A 25757-nucleotide genomic window follows, 5' to 3' on the forward strand; every position below is an offset into this window, starting at 1 on the left:
TACGAAATAAAGGCAACCTGGAAAGCGGCCAAGGCCGAGTGTAAGGATCATGGTTTTTAAATGAATGGTTGCTGAAGTCCTTTTGGTTTGATCTGATAAATTGTAGGTTGATTTTAAAGATCTAAATGCTGCCGTGGTCTGTGCACTGGTATGAACAACACTGTTACTCTCATAAGCCGGTCCTCAGAGCGATTGGCTGAGATCAATGATGTTGAGTGTACCGTTAAAGATGTAAATTATGTGCATAGATACTGAAACTAGAGGTGGCCTTTCACATCGCTGCAGTTGGAATAGCAAAGCATCGCGTGCAGGGGTTAAATTGGGATTTTGGAGGTGGGGGAACCTTAAGATCTCGTAATGAAAGCCATTTTGCTCTTACGAAATGGAGCCAAAATTTGTGTAGTGGAGCAAGCAAAAACTGGTCTAGATCAAACATACAAAATGGCATGTATAGACAAATAAACTGATTACCTTTTTGCTCTTCTTTCAAAGGTGTTGAAAAACCATTCTGGCGCAATTTTATATTTGATAGACAAATATACATATATATAAATATTAGGCTATGGGGGGCTAGTTGTAATTTTTTATTCAGTTTCTGTATTGACACATACCTTAAAGTCTCGCTTACAAAAAAAAGCTTGATATTGCCCAGAAAAAGATACAGATCAACATGCTATAGCGAGGCATGTTGTCACACTATACGGTGTAAGTTGTTTCAATGGAATGTGCCATTAAATAGCCTATTTTCAAAAAAGATTAAATAGTACAACAATTATGAACTATATATATGTAACTATATATAACCTCAAAAAGTGGTTTTCTGGCCGACCAACACTGACCGAGGCATGGAGTGAAAATATGTATATTATATTATATTATATTATATTATTAGAAGGTACATTCTTATGAGCATCTCTTTTTGATAATATTGGCTTTAAAGAATGTAAAATATTTAGTTGTTGGAAATTTAACTTGAGATCAGAGCTGGTGATGAGAGGGACTTTTTTTATAAAGAAAACGGGCATGTGTTAAAATGACATTTAAAAACTTCTGTTAAACTCTTTGATATCTGCATGCCTTTCTGCCTTCAAAACATCCCCACCGACTGACAACACTTTTGAAAGCCTCGTAGCTGCTTGAAGCGACAAAATGTGATACTGTTATCCATCTGAGCATCTCTGCAAGTGGAGATCCGTTCCTCTCTGAGAGACATAACAATAATAACAGCCCAGAAGGAAAAAAAATAAACTGAATCAATGAAATGTTAAAATACATAGAGCATTCATAGGCCAGACTGCAGCTCAGCACTGTCTGTCTGCACACAGGTTCTCTCCTATCTTACAATCTCCTCTCATTCCCCCTTCTTCCAACCCCAAACCATGTGTTTCTTGGCCATGAAATAAAAGCCACATTTATTAGCCCAAAATGGCGGAGTGTTGAGCGCATGTCAGCCCACAAGCGCTCTGTATCAACGTTTATTTATTTTAAATGCAGCAGCAAGATGAAGTAGCGTGTGCCAGCGATGCTAGATAAAGCCGACTACAGCATACACTCAGCGAACACTAAAAATATACACACTTCTCATATTTCTGGACTACGCTCAAAGACACTACTTGTGAAAGCGCTCACTTTGACTCTCAGAGCGAGCAATGTTCGCTTAACAACTCTTGGTTTTTGTTTAAACCTGATAAGTGTTTAACAATCACATTTGGTTGAAATTGTCTTATCTGTGTTAAAGAAGATGCAATGCGGCATTCAGGAAGTGCTAATGTTAATGTTAATACTATCCCTAACTATAAGAGCAGCAGAGACAGTTACGATATGTTATTTGTTTGTTTCTTGCACAGAATGTATTTGCCCGCCGCAATGGTTTGACATGTATATAGTCTCTGATGAGGGGGGTTGTCAGATTTCTGTGTGGGTTTATATAGAGTTGCTCGTATCCATCCCCCACCCCCTCCCCCCAGATGTTGCAGAGCTCTTGGGGGACCAGGAGAAAGCTGTGCATTTTAAACATGCATAAACTAACCTTGTGCTCTCTCCTGGGAATGAAGAGGCCCGTTCTTACATGTGTTTTTTTTTTGTGTGTATTTCAGACATGTTCAGAAATGTTCTCTTGAGCCAAACTAATGTTCCTATACAACATATTTATTAAATATTAAATATACTAACTATAGAATATCTTAATCGCACAAATAATTCTAGCATTGTATTTCTCATAATATGCATTATTCAGAGATATTCATGAATTGCATATTCATGCATGCATGAGCTTTAAGCTGCTCAAAGGCACTGATGCAGCGTGCCGGACAGGGAGTGGTCGCTCGTGGACCGTGCCTGTATGCTTTGATCCCATTCGGGTTATAAGACACGCCGGGTGTGATGCCGCAGCTCGGGTCAGACGAGGCTTCACACGCTCTCATGTCACCTCCATTAAACAAAGTAGAAACCTCCTCCAAAATGCTTGACCTTGATGCTAGCACAAGACAGACAAGCCCTTCTGCATTTATCCAGAAGCTCTCAACAGTAATCGGCAGCTCAGCGAGTCCGAGGTTGTTTTGGGGGCCCAGCCAAAGAATGTTGCATTCAAATGATCACTGCCCCTGGGTCCCAGAGGTATTCATTACAGGCTGAATTGCTTTCGTTGCCTCTCTCACACAATCCCAGACTAGATGGCAAATGAAAAGCCGATTGGGAAAAAAATAGGGCACCTTATTAAGTTTAACTACTGTAGCATTTAACCTGACATCTTCATTATTCAAAATTACATTATAAAAAAGCTTTCTCTTCTGCAGGCGCAGGTTATCGTTGTTTACTCTTCCTTTTGCTGTTCTTTGGCAATTTAATTGGTTGAAGGGCATGACAACATGTTGGAGCACTCCTCGTGCCACATGGAGCTCTGGGTAATGATCCACAGCCAATCCTGGAGTGATCATTTAAATAGAGTAGTTTTGTTTCTGCGAAAGGCAAATACCTTAAAGTGTTGCCCAGAAAAAAAAAAACCTTTTGAAAAGTTGTACCTAATGCCCCTTTCACACAGAAATGGCAGTAAATTACCGTAAAATTACTAGAACGACTTTACCAGTAAATACACAAATATGCTGTTCACACAAGCAACTGCGTTCTGGATTTTTACCGTTAAATGACCATTCACACATCAGCACCAAAATACCGGGAAATTCTGTGATGTCAGTCATCGGAAAATTATCTTTAAACTCTGCGCCGTTGTCTTCATTAGCCCGCATGAGGAGAAGCGCTTTCGTTTCGCTATCTGTTCAATTTTACAGCATTATTTTTGACAGGCATAAGGGGATGATCACACAAAACACGTTTTTGCTGAGCCGCAGCGCTAATGAATGAAAAAGAAGGCTCGAGCTGCGAGACATGGCGCAACGGTCAAAGATGTCCATCTAGCGCATATTTACATAGAAAAACGATTAAAAAGCAGCGGTGCTTACTGTAAATGCCGCAGAGTAATCAATCTCAATAAGAACTTTATGATTGGTCCAAAGCAGTGCATTCAGATCTTGTACATACTCATACCGGTAATCTTCATTCTTTGTTCACACACGGCATTATACCAGTAATTTACTGGTAATGGTACAACTTCTCATACTGGTAAATGGCCAGAACTGATTTACCAGTATTTATAAAAAAAGATCCTGTTCACACATGATCTCTTAACGGTCATTTACCAGTAAAGACTATACAGTATGTGTGAAAGGGGATTAACTGTCACCTTCCTGATAGCGGGACGCTTGGCGCTCTTTATTTTTACTGACTTTTTTTCCTATTCTACATATTTTAGTAATCATCATAAATTAGGTATCATTCGAAAGCTTAAAAACTCAAATTCCTTTTTTTTCTAATCTTGACAAAACACAAATCGTCAGCAAGGTCAGAGACTTAAGGTTCCATATTTGGCAACTGTTTTGTGATAGAAGTGATATTCTGACAGAAATGTATTAATTCGTCACAGGAGAACACGTCGCAAAAAATTTAATGGAATATGGGTGTCACCATGTGGCTATTTTTGGTATAGCACCTTAAAATCTTTGGGAACTTACATTTTTGTGATATCAACTTCAAATTTGGAACACAACTTGGTTAGACATATGGTTCTGATTTTATAGTAAAAATTATTTTGTGAAATGTTTAGTACAGTACTAAAAACTCTTTTTTTTTTTTTAAATTGAAGTGCAATAATCTGCTGAGTGTCTTCTTTAAAAAGAGACCAACCTGTATTCCAAAGCATTTATGAATTACAGCCATTTAAGTTTGGAAAGTGCATTTTCAAGGGATAAATGCCCAAGAAAAAAGACACAGTTCATTTAATACTCATTGATATTTTTGCACAGATACTGGGGAATATTGTCACATTTTATGGGGTAAATTGTCACAATGAAAATGCCACTGTCAATTATAGGAAGTAGCCTACTGTTAAAATCATTAAAACAATTTTGAAACACAAAACAATCAATTAATCTTGTGCCGATATTAAATGTTTCAAATGGCAACATGTGACAACTTACCAGAGTACAATTTTAGAAGATAAAATTATTATATAAAAAAAAAATGTATTATTAAGAAAATTAATAATAACCCAAAACCCAAGAATGCATAATATTTTTGTGTTCTTTTTCATATCATTTATCATATATGTATTTTAATATTACTAAAATGATAAAAAAATTATTATTCAAAATTGAAGTGGTTAGGGGTTTGAAACCAACATACAAAACCACAGCTAGAGATAAAAAACATTTGATTTAAAAACTGGAATACAGCTTCCCCAGTTGACAACTAGCCTCAGTCTCTCACCCATCCTTCTAAATCGTCAGAAAGCATCTCCTAAATTTGTTTTAATGCATTTTGTGGCATAATGATGGACCGTATATCTTATCTCAAAATGTGCTTTTTCTCATCCACCTCGTATCTCAGTACATGTGCTCTTCTTTCATAATGACGAGCTGATTTACGCCTGTCAAGATGGAAGGCTTATAAACAATTCACATCTCCATTGTGAGGCTGCAGTAATTTAATGCATAATTTCTGCTGGTGAAGCATTTCTGTCACTCATTCACTACACTATGTTAAAAACACAAGAGTTCTCTCTCCTTTCTTTCCTTATTGTCAGTGTAAACCGCATCAGATCCATGACTATTCCCCAAGTTTATTTCACTTTCCCCCTCCGCTGTGAAGCTTTGATTGACTGCTGGCTGTGAAGTCGCCCATAGACAATGATTCCATACAGCCATCATGACCATCATCAGTAATTGATAGTAGATTTAAATGACTCTCCTGCTCATTTGCCATTCATCTCCCACCAGTCCCATTACCCTTGCGCTATTTGACAGGCAATCACCTCCCTGAGAGATTTGTTGTCCAGTCGAAATGATGTCACACGAAAATGGACAAGGACTTGCACGTTGTGGATCTCAAATTTGTCATTTTCTTCTCCTTCCCCTCCTTTGCATGTAATGTGAATGAGGGTTGGTCGGAAACTATGTGTCATCCAAAGTCCTCATTTACACAGAAATTGTTGTTTTTCTTCCATGTTCCATTTATTGTTAAATGAAAGATAGCCTTTTAGAGGAAAACCGCACACCTAAATTATGTTAAAATTATACGTAGCGATCTGAATGTAGCTGAATTATGAATAGTAAACACTGAACTGAATGTACAGCAATTGTGTGGGTAATTTCCCACAGTCCTGACTCAGAATTTATTTTCATTTATACATATGTATTATATATATATATGACTCAGAATATATTCATTTAGTTCATTTCGAATGATCTGATTCAGGTTTCATTAGATGATACAAAAAAATGTAAATTACCAACAACATGACTACAGATTGAAAAATGAAAGATGTTTAAACAAGAGGTTGGAATTGGAAAAATTAACTGACTCGTAGCACATTGCTTCAGAAAACGCATTTATTCAGATTAGCTGGAACTTTTTTTGCAGTTTCCAGTTCAATAAGTAGATCAGCATCAGATGACAGCATGTTTTGATATGTTTGTACTCGCGGCCTCATCTAACGTCTTCTTTTTCACAACAAAAACACACAGATGTAGGAAATGTTTGCAATATCTCTTAATTTTTCAGAGCCACACACCACAGCACAGGGTTATTTATTTCCTGTGTTCTCTTTCTTGGCTGCCTGTTTACGCACCTCAGTGTCACAAAAAAAGGAAAGTGTAAAAAAAGAAAGACAGGATACCAAGAAACATCACGTTGCGTTAGAACACATAAACAATCGCACCTCGACTCGAGCCGACAAAACTGTTATCCTGCTCTTATTTATTTATATAATTTTTACCTGAAAATAATCATTTATTTTTCTTCTTTCGACAATAATTACACAAATAAGTACATTGCTCGCATGTATCAACAGCAATGCAAGCCACTGCAAACAGTCGTCTTGTTCTATGTGATTTATTTTTTTTCATTTGGCAGTCAAATCATTCCTCTAAGGGCCTTACTGTATGAATTATGCCAGCATATTTCCCGCAAACAAACGCAGACATCTGTGAGGCACAACACAATCAAATATGCAAATGAGCATGATACATTGGCTTTTAGAGGCAGAAGTAGGAAGCTCATTAAAACGATTATTGCAATCCTTAAAAGTAACAGTTGGACCGTTATTTGAGTTGAGTTTGAATTTGGAACCAATTTCATACCTAATTGCCTGTAGTTGGCTGTCTGACAGGTTCATTTAGTTTGCTGCAAATAAAAGCTATGTATTAGAGATAATAAAGCAGCAGAAAAGAGAAGCCCCTTTCAAGGTAAAAAAAAAAAAAAAAAAAAAGAAAGAAAGAGAGAGTGGGATCGTTTGAGTCATTTCGAGTCAGAGGCTGAGGCATATTCACGGTTAGTGTTCGCCGTGATGTGTTTTCCGGCTTGCCTTTGGTACCAATGATAAACTTCATCTCTATGCCTTCTGATAACTGTATATATTTTTCTACAGTATTTTACTCCAAGGGAGTGTTTACCGAATAATTTATGATTTTGCTTGGATTTGTACAGCCTTTCATCTCCTTATCTGCTTTACATCTTTTTCATCACAGTCTAAACTGACAGGGGCTGGAGGAGGCAGCGTGCAGGACGGGCTGTTTTAAGGCAGCCAAAGCAAACTTCACAGCCAAGCGCAAGTGACTGTTCAGCCTCATAAAAGCAGCCTTTTGTTATAGTCTAATGAGATTGATTGACCATTTGCATATAATTTTACTTCCTCAAAGGCTCAAATAGTATGAATGGATCACTGTAATGTGCAGTGCACTTTGATGTACTTTATTCAGCATTTGATTTGCTGCGTATATAGTTGTGATTAGTCTTTTTTCTGTTATTGATACAGCGTGAATCATTGCCATAGCAGGATCGCTTCAGTGGCAGAATATAGAACATCAAAGAATGTTGGTTTTCAACAAGATTTTTCTGTTCGTGCTGTAACCCATTTCATTCTCTTATTTATAAGTATCAAATGGACAGTCTGTCCTTGTTCTAGCCTACGGGTGACCCCCTGTTGTGCAGTATTTCAAACTAACTGTTTGGAAAGCCTTTTCATGCTGCCTTTGGAGACTCTCTGACAAGAGTGCTCATTGCACTTCACCATCTATTCACTCGCTTTTCCATTTTAAAGTTACAATGTCATTTTTATGTTGGGAGATTTCAAATTTGATATCAGGTTATTTTATATTTACCTCTGAATAAATGATAATAGACATGAAAAATGCATTGTGTTCATCATCACTAATGACCAGTCAGAATCATCTTTTGAATAAGATTGTGGTTTTGTAATCAGCCAATCAGTGTTCTGACAGGTCACGTAAACCTTTGTGTGCTGTGTCTCTGTTCATTCCAACAGTCCTACCCAGTGCCCAGTCTTGGGGACGAAGACTTCAACATCCCGCCAATCACTCCCCCCACCCTCCCCGAACACATGCTGGCACACTTGCCCGAGTCTGAGTCCGGAACGTACCATCACCTTTGCCCCCCTGTCTCCCAGAACGGACTGCACCCCTTTCACCTGCAAGGAATGGACCTGTCCGGCATGTCGGTCCCCAACATGTTGGGTCAAGATGGCGGTCTGCTCACCAACTCCCTCTCAGTGGTGAGTACTGGTGCTCTCTGTCTAAGACCTGGGGCGTATGGAAGCGTTTCTGCCTAAAAGGGTAATTAATGGATACAGTTTAAAAGAAGTAGTCATACTGTGAGATACAAAGCCAAAATTATGAGAAATAGTCACAATTGCATGATTTAATATCCCATTGTGACATATAAAGTCATATTGTTATAAAGTGACACAGCAGCAATTGTGAAATATAACGTCACATTTAGTGATTTTGAGATAAATCACATTGTAATTTATAAAGATGAAATTATGAGAATCAAAGTTTCTATATGTCACAATATATATATATATATACAGATATTTTATATAATATCTTGCAATGTACCTAAATGCTTTTGTGACATATAGAAACTTTGATTCTCATAATTTCATCTTCATAAATTACAATGTGATTTATCTCAAATCACATTGTATTGCATCTGAAGTATATATATATATAAATATATACTAAATATATACTAAATATATACTAAATATATATATATATATATATATATATATATATTAAATAAAATGTATTGCATCTGAAGTATATATATATATATATACTAAATATATATATATATATATATATAATATATATATATATATATATTAAATAAAATGCTCATTTAAAAGAAAAATGACAGATAGACTTATATATGTGTATATATATATATATATATATATATATATATATATACATATATAAGTCCATCTGGCATTTTTCTTTTAAATTAGCATTTTTATCAGGCTCCTATGTTTAGGTATTTTCAAAAATGTCACTGATAGAGTAAAATTAAAAACATACATATGCTCATTTAAAAGAAAATGTCAGAAAAATGTCAGACGGACGTAGAGGTTTTTGCATCAAGAGAAAGCAGTTACAGTTACCTATTTTACATTTTTTGTACTCTGAGGTGGAAATGTGCTTCCATATAATATAGTATGGAAAGGTACCAGAAATACTGTTTCTCTGTGTATGGAGGAAATGTCATTGTAAGATGCACATGCTCTCCTTTGAGATGTCACTAATGCATTTTGCATGACAGAATTACGCAACAGCAAAGTCGTTTCAGTGCCCAAACAATGATTTAATTGACACCAATGAAACACCTCAACAGAGATTATAAGAGGTTGGAGCGGCATATAGAATGATTGAGATAGCACCCAGCAAATGAGAGCTAATGTGATTTAACGCACAGTGAAACAATGCCAAATTCCCCGTTGGATTAAGTTAATTAAATATAATTTAGCATCAAGGCACTCCCCCTAATGCATTCTGCTTGCCATGTAGCTGTACTAGATAGTTGTACAGTACATTCAGAAACTGTGGATTTTAAAAAATGAACTTTTGAATCCTAGAAAAATAATTAGAATAGAATATATTAGAATATATTAGAATATCTGTGCATAACATTATTTATATTAGATTTAATATTTGATATAAAGATAGATTGCATATTAAAATGATTTTATTTGGTTTGCTAACTTATTTTTTCACCTCATGCTTCTCTTGTCTTTTTCTTGTATTATATTGATATCAATTACAGACATCTACAAATCGCTGCCACTTCTGCAGAAATGAAACCCAAACCTTAAATTTTGGTTAAGTGCAAGAAACCTCATAATGTTATTATGACACATATGAAGTGTTGGTGAGCTGTGACTAACTGTGGTTGAAGATGAATGCGAGATGTGCTGCTGATCTGACGCTCGAGTCAAACTGAAACTTCTCCTCTTCATCATCTCTCACCTATTGTTTTCCACATACTTTATGTTTGGGGGCCAAACCTAAATATTGAGCCTTGTTTTTGTGCAATTTTCTAAATCTTGACCTTTATTTATTTGATATTCGCACAAATGATTTATCGGAAGGCGAAACTACAACTGCCGTAAGAGGGAAAAATGGTACGACCAATATTTTCGATTCCTTTGTTACTCTTTTGGGGAAAATGCACCTTCGTAGTGCCCCTCTTAAACTTACATCAAATAGATTTTTAAAGAATAACATACACATGGGTGGGTAAAAAAAACACACAGAGTGACATGCACACTGAAAGATATTGAGATTCACAAAGGCATTTGTTCTTTTCACCTTAATGTTCTCAGTGCTTGGAGAACATCCATTTAGAGCGGCTATGAATTATGGTTGCCAGGCAACGGGACAGAGAGCTTGTAGCTGCAGTGGAGAATGAAAGAGCTAGCTGATGGAATTAATTTTCTCTCAGCATTAGCCTGTTGGAGCTGCCTTCTCTGGTGGAACAGAGAGTGCATTTATGTGCCTCTCACATTTTGCATTCATTGTATAGGTCTCAGAGCTTGCATTGTTTAGCCAGCAGAGATAGTTGAGTGAAATGTGCTTCACCTTAAAAACTATTAGATTAAAAGGAAAATTATCTCATAAGGTTTCACCATCCCTCCCCCTCGTTCCGTTAAAAAGAATGAAAGTAAATGCCAGAGAATAGCTAAATGGATCCCCTAGTCCCGAGAAACGAGGAAGGCTTCTTTTTAAACGTATAATGTGAGAGATGAGATCTCATCGGGCCGTTCTGATGAGCTCGGTGATTCGCATGAAACGCGACGAATTTATTGGAAATGCTCAGGTGAAGTTTGCTTTCCAGAAAGCCACATGTCCGCTTAAATAAGCACAAGTTGATGTGTGTAAAATGTGCAAATCTAAACAGAGCTGACAGCGGAGGAGAGAGAGAGAGGGCGTGAGCGGTAAAAAGCTTCGAGATCGTCCATCATCAGCGCAAAAGCCACTAAATCCTCATCCAGCAGTGGCCTAAATAAAAAAAAAAGGAACAGTAATGGACATAAATCTCCATTTATTGCAAATTTGCAGCAAAGCCTACAGTTTGCAGCTCTTTGCTGTGCACTGCAAAACACTCGAGACCTTGAAAGTGCAGCGTGACAAGCTACTTCTATTAGACTGCTTTTGCATAGATCATTTACAGTGAAGTTTAATAAGAGACAGGTATTTGCATGCGTTTGTGGAAAATTCAAGCGAAAGCAATTAAACACTGGCATGTCCAAATGACAGATGGCGTAATACGGCTTTAAGCTTTTATACTCCAAATTACCTCACTTCTCATATGTACTCCTGCATGCCATAAATATTGGGTGTTTTCCATCGTGTAGACTGTGACAAGCTATTATTACTAATAAAAAATAACAGCGATTCTGAAGCGGATTAACTTCAGAGGGAAGAAATTAATAGCTAAGATTATGCCCGAATATATTTCAAATTCATTCGAACGATCGAAAGGGTAAACAAAAAACCAGTGTGTGTTTTAGCTTATAAAGATCTACAGTAACACAAGGACATGAAATACACCCTCATTACTCTGCCTGAAAAAGTCCTTATCATTGGGCTGTGGTTTTATTACCCAGAGCAAACAATTGGCTCTGATCTAGTCCAGCACTTAAGCTATTTATACCTTTTTAATGGAAACAGAAGGACATGAAAGTGCCCCTGAAGTGACAGCCGGAGTAAAGTAGACATTATTTTCCTCCCTTTAAAATGTCATTGGACTCTATGGAAAGCTGGGGTTCTCGCGTCCCTTTCATACGTCTCTGTCGTGCACTATAGGAAGATAAGCATGCAAATAGTCTCATACTGTACGTGTGATTACAATTTGCCCTGTGATTTAAAGGAAATTGATATCAAATGAGTATGACCTCCCTTGCAGCACGGGTCAGTGGATCTGATGAAAAAACAGCCAGCCCAGGCAGCCATTTGTTATTTAAAACTTAAAAAGTGCAGAACAGGCAACCTTTAGGGCTTTTGTCTGTGACCTCGTCACGTGACCTCTATTCATCCCTGGCAAGCCTTTGTCCTCTGTGTGGTGGAGATTAATGGTGAGCTCAGATGATAAATACCATCATAACCTCACTCTGACAAATGCGATTTGAGGGTTTTTTTCCGCAGCCATGTTGATCCTCTTGTCGTAAAGTTTTTCTCATTGGGAAATTTCACTAGTTATTGTATGATTAAACAATTTGTCTTTGATTTCACTCTTAGTTTCTGTCAGAAAGCGTGTCCTGCCTCTAAGTTTTGTTTTACCATGAAAAAGAAAGGTGACCTTTAATAGCGTGCATGGTTTTCAAGTTGAAGTGTGTTTTCACACGCAAAACTGACCACATTGTCTTATTACCCCACACAAGGTGGGTATTGTCTGGGTTAACTAGCAGAAAAAAGTCCCCCTCAAGAAAAGACAGATGTTTCATAAGAAATCGAGTGGGATGGGTTAAAACATTGGAAACACAGAGCGTATAACGAGGTGTGTATATGAAGGTGAACGCATTTCGCTGAAAAACGAAACTTTATCCTGTCCATTAACATTGTAATGGTTTAACACTAAAAAGTTGAACAGATTTCCACTGTGATTCCCCCCCCCCCCCCCCCCCCCCCGAGCCATTTCATGAGAACTTGACATTTTCAACAATGTCAGTTTATGATTAGTCAGTTAACCGCTAAAACCTCTTGTATTAGAGGTTTTCCTTCCCATTGCTGTTTAATGTCACATCATTAGTCCTTTGCAACTAAATCAATTGCGTTTGGATGCACGCTGAATTCTCGGAAATTAATAGTTTATCAGATGCTTCAACTGAATAAGTTGAACACATGAAAGTGCTATTGGCTGAAAATCAAACTGTATATACAGTATATATATATATATAAAACTATACACATATAGTATAAAATATATAATTTAATAATATAAATTAAACTATATAAACTCTAATATATATTCAATGTAAAACTTTATTTAATTTGAATTACTTAATTGAAATTTCAAAAATTGAAAACCACCCAGAGCACCCTAATATCATGGCAGTGACTTTTTTTTAGGACAAGCACCACTCAATAATAGACTGATAGAAGACAATTCCAGTATATTTAGTGTATTGAGGGTTCAGAGTGTCTGAAGTGTTTATGTGGGGGAGGGAGACACGGAGACACAGAGTCACCTGTCTTTCAGAGCAATGCCACAGGCCTCTAACCCCAAAGCTCCACCTGTCGGGGGCATTGTGCGGCATACAATGGTGGGCGTGGGGTACATTTCAGGTCACCTGTTGCTTCAGACAGTATCAGGTGACAGACTACCACTACAGGGCTTGTCCTTGTCGGAAGTGATTTATCCCCCAGATACAGTGTACAAAAGCAATGTTTTATACACCCTGATACAGCCTAGCATTCACAGCAGCAGGAAGGTGAAAATATAAACCTGTCATAAGGTATGGATGGAGATATTAAGTGCTAGTTAACATTAGGATTATCCTTGTATGTATAGGTAGTCCTTTCGTGAATTCAATTGTAAAATTTTTGTAATAATAATTTTGTAAAGTAATAATAATCTTATTTAATAAGTAATAATATTAAATAGTGCTCAGTCGACAACTGAATGCAAAGCGCCTCACCGTAAGCTTTTTGTTTTATTCAAAAATGTATAAATCAACATTATGCTACAAATGCTGCTGATTGAGATTCACTTCTGTTTGGTTTAGTTATTTGAAATATTAATTTCAACACCTATGTATATTTGTTTAAAATAAAGTTTTCTTTTAATCTTCCAGATGCAGCAGATGGTGCAGAACTCTGACTCGCGTTACGGCGGCCACCCTCAGGTGGATACGCATAGACCCAGGATCCAACCTGGCATGGTTCCTCAAGGTCAGCTGACCACAATCAACCAGTCACAACTCAATACTCAGTTGGGTCTGAACAACAACAATGGCACCCGTGGATCCCCATCTCCACCAGAAAGCAAGTCCGCCACACCTTCCCCCTCCAGCTCCGTGCATGAGGACGATGCAGATGATGCTGTCAAGGTGAGAGAGGGAGCTTTACCCATTCTATGATCTCATGAATATAAAAGCTTATCTTCCTCGCACACACACACACGCTCAGGTACTATTTTATGCACTGTGGCAAAATACTGTGTTTTCAAAGGAATGAGTCATTGCTGACCTTTCAGTAAGTTGTTCTGCCATGTTTCCTTAAACACAGATTTGCTAAGACACTGATCTGCCTCAAGTCTGTTCTTCACAGCCCAAATACAGCACATTTTGTCCAAAACTCCACATCAATACTGATCCTCCTGATAGTGTGGCCGTCTATGTGCTCTGCTAAGATATTTTTGTATTGTTTCCTAACATGGAAGACACGGTTCAGCATTAAAAAAGTCAAGAGACATACACCATCACAATTATAACAGTAGCTACTCATATTAATGTCAAGTCTCACCGTCACAAATTTCAGGAAATTTTAAAAGTCATATCACAATCAAACCTGATATTTGAATTACTTCAATCTTAAAATATCATGGAAATGGATATATAGGACTGTTACAAGTATGAAGCTTTGGCTGGTGATTAATTGTCATTCAAGTAATGAAATTAAATGTCTGTTTTGTTAATTAAACAGTTACAGTATTAAAGTGTAAACTTAATACACATACACCTTAAGATATCATTTATTCACACTGAACTTATATATTGCACAGAGTAGAACATCATATTTTACATAAAAAATAAATACATATAAACTAAAATATTTACCTTCAATAAAAAAGTACTATTTCTAAATGAAATGTGCATTATGGTATTTATACATGCAAATAAAATTCCCTTATTTGGATAGTCCTATATGATAAGGAATGTGTAGAGTGATCACAATCCATTATCAGTGATAATTGTGAACAAATGATTATGCAATAATCACAATGCCCTATAGCCAAAATATTTTTTTCAAGTTCACTTTACTAAAATTAATATTTAATTAGCTAGAAATATTTCTTCGTCAGTGAAATCTTTATAAAAATTATTTTAAAATATCCTTAATCAGAGATGACAAACAGTTGCAAAAGTCATGGAAATTCTTTGGTAAAAACGCGTGGGAACCCGGTATATACAACTAAAGCGTGGAAGTCATTAAAATTTAAAAAATAGCTCCAGGCTTTTGAACAAGGCTCACTAACTAGCTTTAGGAAGATGATTCATTCATAAAGCTGTTATTATGGCTTAATCTAATTGGATATCTATTGTTTACTATAATGAGCTCCTCTCCTTTCAGATGAATGGGGCAGAGAAGAGAGCAGCCACAGACATGGCCAAGAAGCCCAAAACCCCCAAGAAGAAGAAGAAGAAAGACCCCAACGAGCCTCAGAAGCCAGTGTCAGCCTATGCCCTGTTCTTCAGAGACACACAGGCAGCTATCAAAGGCCAAAATCCTAATGCCACATTTGGAGAGGTCTCCAAAATTGTGGCCTCCATGTGGGACGGTCTCGGCGAGGAACAAAAACAGGTGACTTTCTCTCTTGAATAAACCTTGCTTGTGTGCAAATCTTGCTGTGATCTTGTTGCTGACTCATAAAGACTGAGGTAATGTAGCAGGCATTAGATTACTCAGTGCTTCTATATACACAGCACATGTTTTGTTTATTATCTAAAATATTATCTATAATACATATACAATAGTATGTCCGCATAACGATTTGTTTTGACAGCAGATGTGATGACGCACATGTTGGTCAGAACATTTGCTGATTTCCCCTTGTGCAATCACAGAATAACATTGTCTCCAAAGTGGTGTTGTGGTCTAACATAAGCGCGGTTGTGCAAGTAGGGGAAGTCTTAAAGTCAGGTGTGAAAACAGTGCAATATGTGAGATATGTTATTTTTTTTTTCATTGGAATATAACAAAGACAAGTTTTGTGGGGTCTGCTAATCGCTTTATCAAGTTTCGGTACACATTTAGCAGGAATACAGTCTGTAATGTTGAGTTTTGTTTTAACCACCAAAGGCTATTTAAAGCATAGTTCACAACAGCATTAGGGGGTTTTTATGTTATTTTATTGTATTCTGAACAGGTTTAAAAGTTGATTCTCGAAGTCACTATTTAAAATGAATAGTTCCTCTCATACTACTTGAAATATTAATATTACAAGTAACTAATTAAAAAACTGTCCTCATAAAAAAAGAAAGCCATACAGGTTTGAAGTAACATGAGGATTTTCAGTTTTAGGTGAACTACACATTAGATCATGCAGTCAGTTAACAATTACTTTTTATTTGCTGTGCATTAAAGCAAATGTGTATATCAAAGTGAAATATTGGACCTTGTTGTAAATGTAAAAAAAAAATTTAATAATCAAGGTTTCTTTTTAAGATTGAAAGCAGTGATGATGAAAAGGATTAGCACTTATGTTAACACCTAGACTCTTGTTTAGGGTGTGAACTTAGGTTTTGAAGAATGACTTCCAGATTTGCTTCTGATTTCAGAATAAACACAACTGAAAGTACCCATTTCTCTCACCGAAGCCACCAGACAACATCTACAGTCATTCTTTTATTTTTTGTAGTCGTTGATTCACTCATTTTTACTATGTAAAACACTCAGCCGGTGAAGCTGATGAAAACACTTAAAAGTACTTTTCCTCGGGAGAGGATGTTTGCCTGATAAAAGAACATCATGTCTCTCTGCTGTTTTTGTCTTTCTCTATCGCTCTCTTTTGCTCGTCTTTTTAGTAGAGGTCTATTGGTTGATGTAATAACAGCACAGATGTATTGATGGGCAAATAATTACACATATGCCCCAACTGAAAGGGAAATATGGACAGTCCATAAAGGCAGAAGAACAAGCGATGGATAAAGTGTGCTGCACTCAAGCACCATTTCAGCGCTCCAACAACAATTACGCATTATGGCTCATAAATGGACTGCCATTAGATCCCATTTCTAAGAATAATTGTGCACAGGAACATGAAGAACAGCTTTGGCCTCTTAATATATTTTTTCTTTGTTTGTTTGTTTTATCATGGCAGGTGTACAAGAAAAAAACAGAAACCGCTAAGAAGGAGTACCTCAAACAGCTGGCTGCGTACAGAGCGAGCCTCGTGTCTCAGGTACGTAAATGACTCTGGGTGATTGATACGCGTACGCACTTTATAATCACGACGTTTGAGAAGGGACATTTCGAGATGTTCTTGTTTGGCAGCTTAGAGATGTTTTTGAGACTCCTCTCACACACCTGAATAGAAATAATATAAAGAGAGTGTTATAAAAACATCTCACGCTGTCGTAGCTTGCAAGAAATCCAATATTATTTAATAAATGTTGCAACATTTGAGGCATACAACCTGAATGGAAATATTACGAGTAAGACTAAGGGGAATACAGAGAGATATATTTAATATTTGTATTTATACATTCATGCAATGTATTTGCAATTTAGATTTTATACACATAAAGTATTTAGACATATATATTTAAAAGCAACATTTCAGACATTGAACAGTCATCAGGCATTTCAAAGTAGACAATGACACAATACATGCTTAAAAATAAAACTGTTTAAAACAACAGTGCAACCAACAACTGAAATATTTTCGTAACTTTATCTAGAGCTACAATGACCCAGGCGATGTGAAGGTATCACAGGCCTCTCAGATGCTTGGGCCCAAGCCATCAGTTTTCTCAGGGACAGGTCAGTCTCACCCTGGTCTCTACATGGCTTCTCCGTACCACCAGCAGACAGGACTCAGTCCCCATCTGCCCCCGATGCAGCCAGGCCTAGCCCGAGGTGGCACATCCCGGCCCAGCGCGCCCATGAGCATGGGCAGCATGACGGGCTCGTCCCCCCCTCCGCTGCAGATCAGCCCCCCCTTACACCAGCACCTCAGCCTCCACCAGCACCAGCACCAGCAGCAGCACCAGCACCAGCAGCAGCTCAGCGGCCACCCGCTGCCTCTGCACTCCCCATCCATGGCCCAGGTCAGACATCTACTGATGCTTTTGCCAATGAATAATGCTTTTTTTTTTCAATTTTTAATTTTGAATAAACTTTGTACATTTTAAGTGAGTTCCTATATGTACACTATACTAAACTTTTATTCAGCAAATCTACATTAAAGTGATCAAAAGTGACAGTTTAGACAATGTAACTAGATAACAGCACAACTGTTTTCAACATTGATAATAAGAAGAAATGCTTATTGAGCAGCAAATCAGCATATTAGAATGATTTCTGAAGGATCACGTGACACTGAAGACTGGAGTAATGATGCTGAAAATTCAGCTTTACCACTTTTTTTTCTTTTTTTTTTGTATTCAATTACAAATTTAAATTGTAATTACAGTTTTTAATGTTTTACAGAATGTTTGAGCAAATAAATGCAGCCTTTGTGAGTTTAAGAGACATCTTAAAAAAAAAAAGTGCTAAAAAGAAAAAATATTAACAGTCATAATTTTTGCTTTTTATGACCGTACACATACGCAGTTTTTGTTGCCATATCAGTTGACCACTAGTCCCCACATCCAAAAACCTTAATATTTAAATAAATACTTTCAAACAAATGTAAAATTAGCATGAAATTTAATCTAAATTGACTAAAATTCGCTTTCTTAATATGTTGTCTTGGACTTAATGTGAACAATTCACGGTAACACTTCATTTTACAGTGTCCTTGTTGCACGTGCTACATGTAGTTACTATAGTAATAACTATAAATTATGCATAATTACATGCAACTAACCCTACAGCAAACCTAATCCTAAATAGTAAGTACACGTAGTTAATTAACATTACTCAGTACTTAAATGTAATTACACTGTAATAAGGACACCTTAAAATAAAGTGTAACCCAATTCACCCCACCCATCTAACCATGTAGAGGGCACTTTTCACCATCCGGTCAATTCCTAATGGATAGAATCAAGACCCTCCCTAGATTTTTCTTCTTCTATTGTGAAATATGTCACATTTAGGATGTAAAATGGGTTGTGCACTCTATTTCATGTTGACTTTAATCAAGAAAGACATTAGCAGCCTTTTCACTGTTATTAAAGCAAGACTAAAAAAGAGGCATGACAGACACCAGGCCGGGCCAATTAAAGGATTTGCTCCTCAGCCAATCTATTTTCCATGAACCTCTTCAAGAACCTGCCTTGTCTCATACTTCTCCAATTTCCATTCTACATTATCGTGGAACAGATAGCGGAGAGTATATGTGTGTGTATGAATGTGAGAGTGGAGGAAGTGCTGTTTATGCAGCAGATGCTGCACCGTTTCATTTTTCATCATTTCCGGCCCCTTCAGCCTATCTCTCGCACCGGCGAATGAGGTCAAGAGAAGAACCATTAATATCTGCCAGCTTGTTTTATGTCCACACCGTGCAAAAAAAAATCCCAGCGTATCACACAGACAGATTTTCAATTTTCTCTCTGTAATAAACAGATGCATTAGGATTTGGATGTGACTTAAGGTTGCACAGAAAAACTCACATTGAGATTGATGAATACATCAGTGTGGAAGACAAAACGCCTCAGCTATCTGATGAAAACAGTTTTTCAGACTGGGCCGAAGGAAATGAAATTAGTTCTCTGCTAAAGTGTATAGGAGGAGAAGGTTGTTTTTTGAGGACGTAGACAACAGCAAAGCAGAGCAAGCAAATAAAGGATCTAGTCTACCCATTCACACACAAAACAACCCCCCAAAAAAATCTAATTAAAGAGAAAACGACCTCTTTTGAAATAACATTCACTGTGTTTATTGCCTGTCCTGTTTTACCGTGTGAGGAAGAAGAGGGTGTTTCAACCGCAGCCCTACGTTAACACCCAGCCTCATTATTAGCATCAGTGCTAATTAAACCCTCCTTTCCCTAATAGAGATCTCAAACAGAGGTGGTTAAAGAGAGGTTTGAAGCCCGAGTCTCCTTAAACACTCGTGGTGACGGCGACAACGCCGTTGAGAGTTCTGTGTTGATCCGTTTCATGTCTTAATAGCCCTGAGTTGTGCTGGAACTTCAGTGGGATTGAGATGAGGTTGTAATGAGGTCCTAATGAATAGCACCCTTGTGCCTGGAAGCTCTTTAAGAGATGAGCATCAGCTGGGAGGCAGGACTGGCTGGTGCTGGAGAGAAGGAGAGGGCGGAGAATCACATTGTCTTGGGGTAAACAGGGATTAGCTTCATAAAGAGAGATGAATCAGGTGGTCAGGAGAACAGGTGACATGCTATCCAATAACAGCGGTTTGATCTTTCACAGAGGGATGCGCCGCGCCGACATTGAGTGATGAGCTGTTCACGTTCGAATTGAAGTGTGTTTTGATAGGAATCATTAAGGAATGCATAGATTCCATCAAAGACGAACCCGAAAAACATGTTTCTAATTCAAAAAAGTTCGCCATCCACATTTGAATATGAAAGGCATATTGTTGTAAGTTTCCCTTCCTGTGCCTGCTGGGAATTCTGGGAAACGTTGTATTTAAAAGAGCAACTACTTGATTGAATTTCATGTGCTTCTTTTTTATCAGTCCTCAGCAGGAAAATTAACTATTGCTGTGGATGATCATCGTCATAAGGCAAAAAAAAGTGTCTAATTTTCATGCAGATTATAGTGTGAATTTGTCTGAAGTCCAATTTTAGATTACCACAGGGCTCCTTGTATAGCTCTGTCAATCTTTTGGAGGAGAGTACGAATGCTTAAACTTGGCTTTCTCTCCTCCGTTTGGGGAGTTCTTAAGCCTGTTCCGCAGATCCTGCCTTTATGGGAGAGTTTTTAAATCCAAAGGGGAGTAATAATCCTCGTTCATTTTTGCATATTTGTGGAGAGCAAACAAAAACGCGCGGTTCAACTTTTTCGGTGAGCCGAGGCGGGCTGGGGGGAGGTGGGGCGGTGTTGGGGGGGGGGGAGGGACACAAAGGGGCAGATGGAGCCTTTGTGATCGAATGAAGGAGAAGAATTTGAGGAACAATTCATGAATAGGTAGAATCTCTGGAGGGGGAAAAAAACGCAGCCACCTGCTGTCTTGCTCTTTCAGGCAGATTCTCTTGTGTACCACTGAGATTAACTTCCTTTTCACATGCAGTCTTTCCTAGGCTAAGAACAGAGAAGAAGTCTTCAAATTAGAATATCTGCTTCGTTTATTTTTCGTCTACCCCCACCGGTCTCGTCGACCACCGAATGCAGTTGCTCATTAATGCTCATTTGAGGCTGCTTGCGTTACACTGTCATCATGTCCACTTCAGATCGCGTAGGATGTTTGCTGGAATTAGACTTGAACGAGCCGTTTTGTGCTTCGCTTGAGTTTCTCTCAGAAAAACAGGAAGGCTAGTTCAGCGTTCTGAATAAATAAATACAAGTTTTTTTCTTTGAAACAAATTCATACTTTTATTCAGCAAATATGCATTACATTAATCTTTTAAACTTTCTATTTATCACTGTTTCCACAAAAAAATGAAGCAGCTCAAAATAAGAAACATTTCTTAAACAGCAAATCAGCATATTAGAATGATTTCTGAAGGATCATGTGACACTGGAGACTGGAGTAATGATGCTGAAAATTCAGCTTTGTCATCACTGGAATAAATTACTGTTTAAAACATAATCAAATAGAAAAAAGCTATAAGTATATTTCACATTTTTTTATTAAATTGATGCAGACTGGGTGAGCACAAGAGACTTCTTTCAAGAACATAGCCAATGACAACATTACTGACCCAAAAATGCCACTCTTATGTAGGCTTTTTTTTCCCTAATTCTCCCTTTTTTAAATCCTAAAGAAATACAGTCCCAATCTTATTATTACTTAAGTAATAAACTTAAACTTAAATTCCCCACACAAAGCCATTGTATGGCTTCAAAACAACTTCTGAACAGTCCCTGGTCACTACAAGCTGTTCTTATATGGTAAAAGCTGTGTAACCATTCCTTAAAAATGTGTACTTTTGTGTTTTCCACACAACATATTGTGCTGAAATAATTTATTCTGGCATATAAATAATAATAATTATATAACAGATCCAGCTTGCTTCTCATACCTCTGCAGTGTGAGCCTTGTCTCTGTGGGACCTGCAGCGTGTAAGATCTCATATGTAATCTGCTATTGTGTTCTTCTCTCTCTCTCTCTCAGGGTTTCCCCCTTCAGGCAGAGTATCAGAACATGGTAAATGTCACATCCTCCGCCGGACCTGGCCTGTCCCCTTCAATGGACTACCGCACCGGCTGCAGGAACGGACCGACCCAGGGCCTGGACTGGACCCCTGACTATTGCGGCAACGGGTGAGTGGACACTAGCCAGATCAATCACGATCACTCAGGAAAACAAGCACATTTCTCTGACAGCCATTTTGACTTGTTCGTATTTGCCTTCGCAGGGCTCTGCAGAGGGACAAAGCCCTGTACCTGACCTGATCGACATGTCCAGCCTCACGCTCCTTCACGCTCACAGGACCAAGGCAGTTCCTCATCCCAGTACAGCTATTCAGGGCCTGAATAATTATTCAGGCCTTATTTTAGACTAGACACAATCCACGCATCAGCAAAACAACGTTTGAATGTTTTCTTTCTCATGGCTCACACTTTAGTGCACCCTACCGTGGTGGCTTTGCAATTTCCTTCTAGCTTCTGACATTCAGACCTTTTGGATCTTTAAAATAGAGTTTAAATCATCGAAAGCATGAACATGTAAATTGAATGCTAAAATTTGTTTAAATGCAATCACTTCTCTAATGATATTGACTTACCTCCTACTGTTCTGCGTCCTCATTGCGTACCTAATAAGAGGCCATGTATGGAAACCCCCTGTAGACGTGTGTTTTATTGGAGATTGTTTATGGTTTTTAAGACGTTGCGTAGGTCAATTTGCCTCGCAGGAAGGTTGTCAATCCATCAGTTCCTAAGCACTTACCGCCGCGTGTCGGAGACTCCAAGCTCTCGCTGACAAACGGCGGAACGAGAACCAAAACAGAACTTCTTTTTTGTACAAAGAGGAAAATCACAATCTGAAGAAAAAAAAAGAAGAAAAAAAAAAGCAACAAAAAAGAATGCGGATGATATCGCCCCTCTCTTTTCCACACTCTTTCTCGTCGTATCATTCTTCCTCTCTGTAATGATCTTTTCTAGTCAACTGCCTTAGAAACAGAGTTCTGTTGTAAGTATAAAACAGTCGCTCATAGGAACGTTATGAACGGCCAGACGGGTTGTTTCAAGCAGCCCTCGTTTCCAGTTGTAAATAGAATCTGTGTTACTCCTAGAGTATAAGACTTCATTTTTTTTTTTCTAGTAACAATGTGATTTTGAATTGGACCACACCAGTTCGTTTAAAACTCGAAAAGGGATAATTAGCCAAGAGGAGTAGTTTCTTGGCATCGGAAGTCGCCATTGATTGGACCGACAAAAGAGACTAAAGAAGTATTCTTTTCCCAAGTTTAATAAGGTAAAGGTTGATGGCATCAACCAGTGAGGTGGCATGAAATGATTCATTAAGGAAAAGTTTATTTTGTATTACACAAAATAATTCTTTTGTATCACTTCTGGCATATTGATTAATTTCATCCAAACTATGTGTATGAAACTGTCAGATGCTTATATGGTGTTAATTAGAAGAAACAGTGGCAGATTGGAGAGTTGCTGTATAACCCTGGCATATGGCTGATCATTTACTATTCCTCTACACTGTGTCTATATGAGATCTTTTTATGGTACTTGTTTGCGCCTATTTATGAAGGAAAAAAAATAACTGTAGGTGTTTTTTGAGTAATTATGTTAGAGTTCCAGGGATGTTTTTCTGTTCATTTGTTTTGACAGAATTGATCCAGGCAACAATGTGAATAATTCTTATTTAGTTTTTATTGTGTTTGAAAATAAATAAAGGCAAACCTGCATTTTTGTGCAGTAATTAATCAACGAGTGTCACGAGTGTTTCATTGCAAGGAATTCAGGGCATAATATTTGTATTGAATATTATTTGAAACATTTCTAACCTCATAATTCCTTTCCGCTGAGAAAGGTCAAGTTTAAGTTTATGTATAATGAACACTAATTCTCTTCCTCACTCGTATCTCATAACTGGGTCACAGTGTTGTTGATACAGAATGTAATAACAACAATCCATTTTCCCAACCATGAACACAGCTCAAATAAACCTCCCAATGTCAAGACCACATTCCTCTCCTGCCGTACAGCTGCCATAGACTGAATCACTTAGGATTTTACATATTTATCTCGCTCTAAATGGTTCCTTTGGAACTTTTTTGAACTTTTCAATTTTGTCCTATTTATGTTTATGTCTCCAAAACGGCTGTATATAATATAGCTGCTGCATACTACATACTCAACCTAATGCATACTGTGTAGGGGATAATGAGAGGAGTCAGTATTTTCTCCTGACAATACTTTCACTGTTGGTTACTCAAATGAACACACCTGAAATAGTAGGTTCATTATTTAGACTTGTTCGTGCAAGTACAAATCATAAAACAATTATGAACAGCTGAGAGTGTTTTATCAGTTGTAGTTTAGGGTAAAGCCAGGTCAAAGTTAGGTTTCATAAACAGAACTTCCTCTTGACCTAAAACCCTATTTGGACAATGTCCAGCCTCACCGGACTTTGTGTAGGAGTCTCACTAGAAGCTAAAGACGGATTAATAGACAATCTGTATTCTGAACACCTCGCTGTTTTTGAAACCTATAGCTCGTTGTAGTTCATTTTTAGTGATGGCAAAATATTGCCATCTCGTGGCCAAGGGTAGAATAGCAGCGGGCCAATGTGATTTATGGTGCGAGTACAAATAATCTTAATGTTTGTTATAACAGATAAATGCTGATATTATTCATACTGGCTATTTTTTTATTTTCATTTAATGATTCATTTTCCAGGTTTTTTCATTTTCCATTTGTCTCTGTGAGCAACAATTTGATTTACTAAGTAGGACTACCAGATGGTGCAATAGGTGACTAATGTTACCCTTATCACTTCATCCAAAACAAAGAATGAAAGAAAGAAAAACAGAAATCATCCCCCCTGGAACCACACCCTTTCCTACTTGCTCAATGTCCAAAAACAGTTGATAACTAAGTGTCCAAGGACAAATCTATGCTTTGCCTTTCATTTTAAACCACAATTATCTTGTATTCCCTTGATCACTGCTATAATGTAAAATATCAAGACTAGACTTTGCTTCTCTCTGAAAAGTCTCACAATCTACACACAAATATGAATGCATTAACTGTTAACTGAAGATCTGTAAATGCTGACTCATGGTTTCCAGGCTCTTCATGTAAATGAAAGCCAAACCTTCCACGCTTAAAAATGAGAAGAACTGAATCTTGAGTCACATACTTTTCCATTAATTACAAAAAGCACATACTGAAATTGAAAAGTATTTTTCAGTATGTATTAAGATCATCATGACATAATTTCCTTCTGTGACACAATAGGTTTTGTGGGCAATAGTTTTCTATTTGAATATATTTTCAAAGGTAATTTATTCCTGTGATGGTAGCGCTAAATTTCTAGTATCATTAGCCTACTCCAGTCTTCAGTGCCATACATGGTCCTTCAGAAATCATTTTTAAATGGTCATTTACTGCTCAAGAACTTAATAATCAATGTTGAACACGGTTGTACTGCTCAAAGGCAGTATGTAAGTTTCGACGCTAGAGGTCGCTTATTCAAAACAATAACAAAGGCATAGCTTGGTGAAGCCGTGAATGAGCGTGGAATCATGGGAGTTGTCATCTTTACCTCCGCAGTCGATGGAAACCATCCGACTGACAGGCGGACGGCGGACTCAGGCAGAAATCATGTTCACGGGTGTATTTAAGTTTTATTACTGTGGTAAGAAAT

At 37.6% G+C, this 25757-nt stretch overlaps 1 protein-coding gene across 1 annotated transcript in view; it reads left to right on the forward strand.

The window, feature by feature from the left end:
- tox (thymocyte selection-associated high mobility group box) overlaps positions 1–23811 on the forward strand; it is a 58200-nt gene extending 34389 nt beyond the window's left edge. Inside the window, exons 4-10 of the mRNA XM_084411197.1 lie at positions 7877–8122; positions 13706–13960; positions 15204–15434; positions 16954–17034; positions 17534–17902; positions 22041–22189; positions 22285–23811. Of these exons, the coding sequence (XP_084267323.1) occupies positions 7877–8122; positions 13706–13960; positions 15204–15434; positions 16954–17034; positions 17534–17902; positions 22041–22189; positions 22285–22321 (1368 nt within the window). The 3' untranslated portion in view covers positions 22322–23811. The remainder of the gene's footprint in view (positions 1–7876; positions 8123–13705; positions 13961–15203; positions 15435–16953; positions 17035–17533; positions 17903–22040; positions 22190–22284) is intronic.
- Positions 23812–25757: the final 1946 nt, after the last annotated feature.

Source organism: Rutilus rutilus (genome assembly GCF_951802725.1).
Source record: "Rutilus rutilus genome assembly, chromosome: 6".
NCBI classification, from domain to species: Eukaryota; Metazoa; Chordata; class Actinopteri; order Cypriniformes; family Leuciscidae; genus Rutilus; species Rutilus rutilus.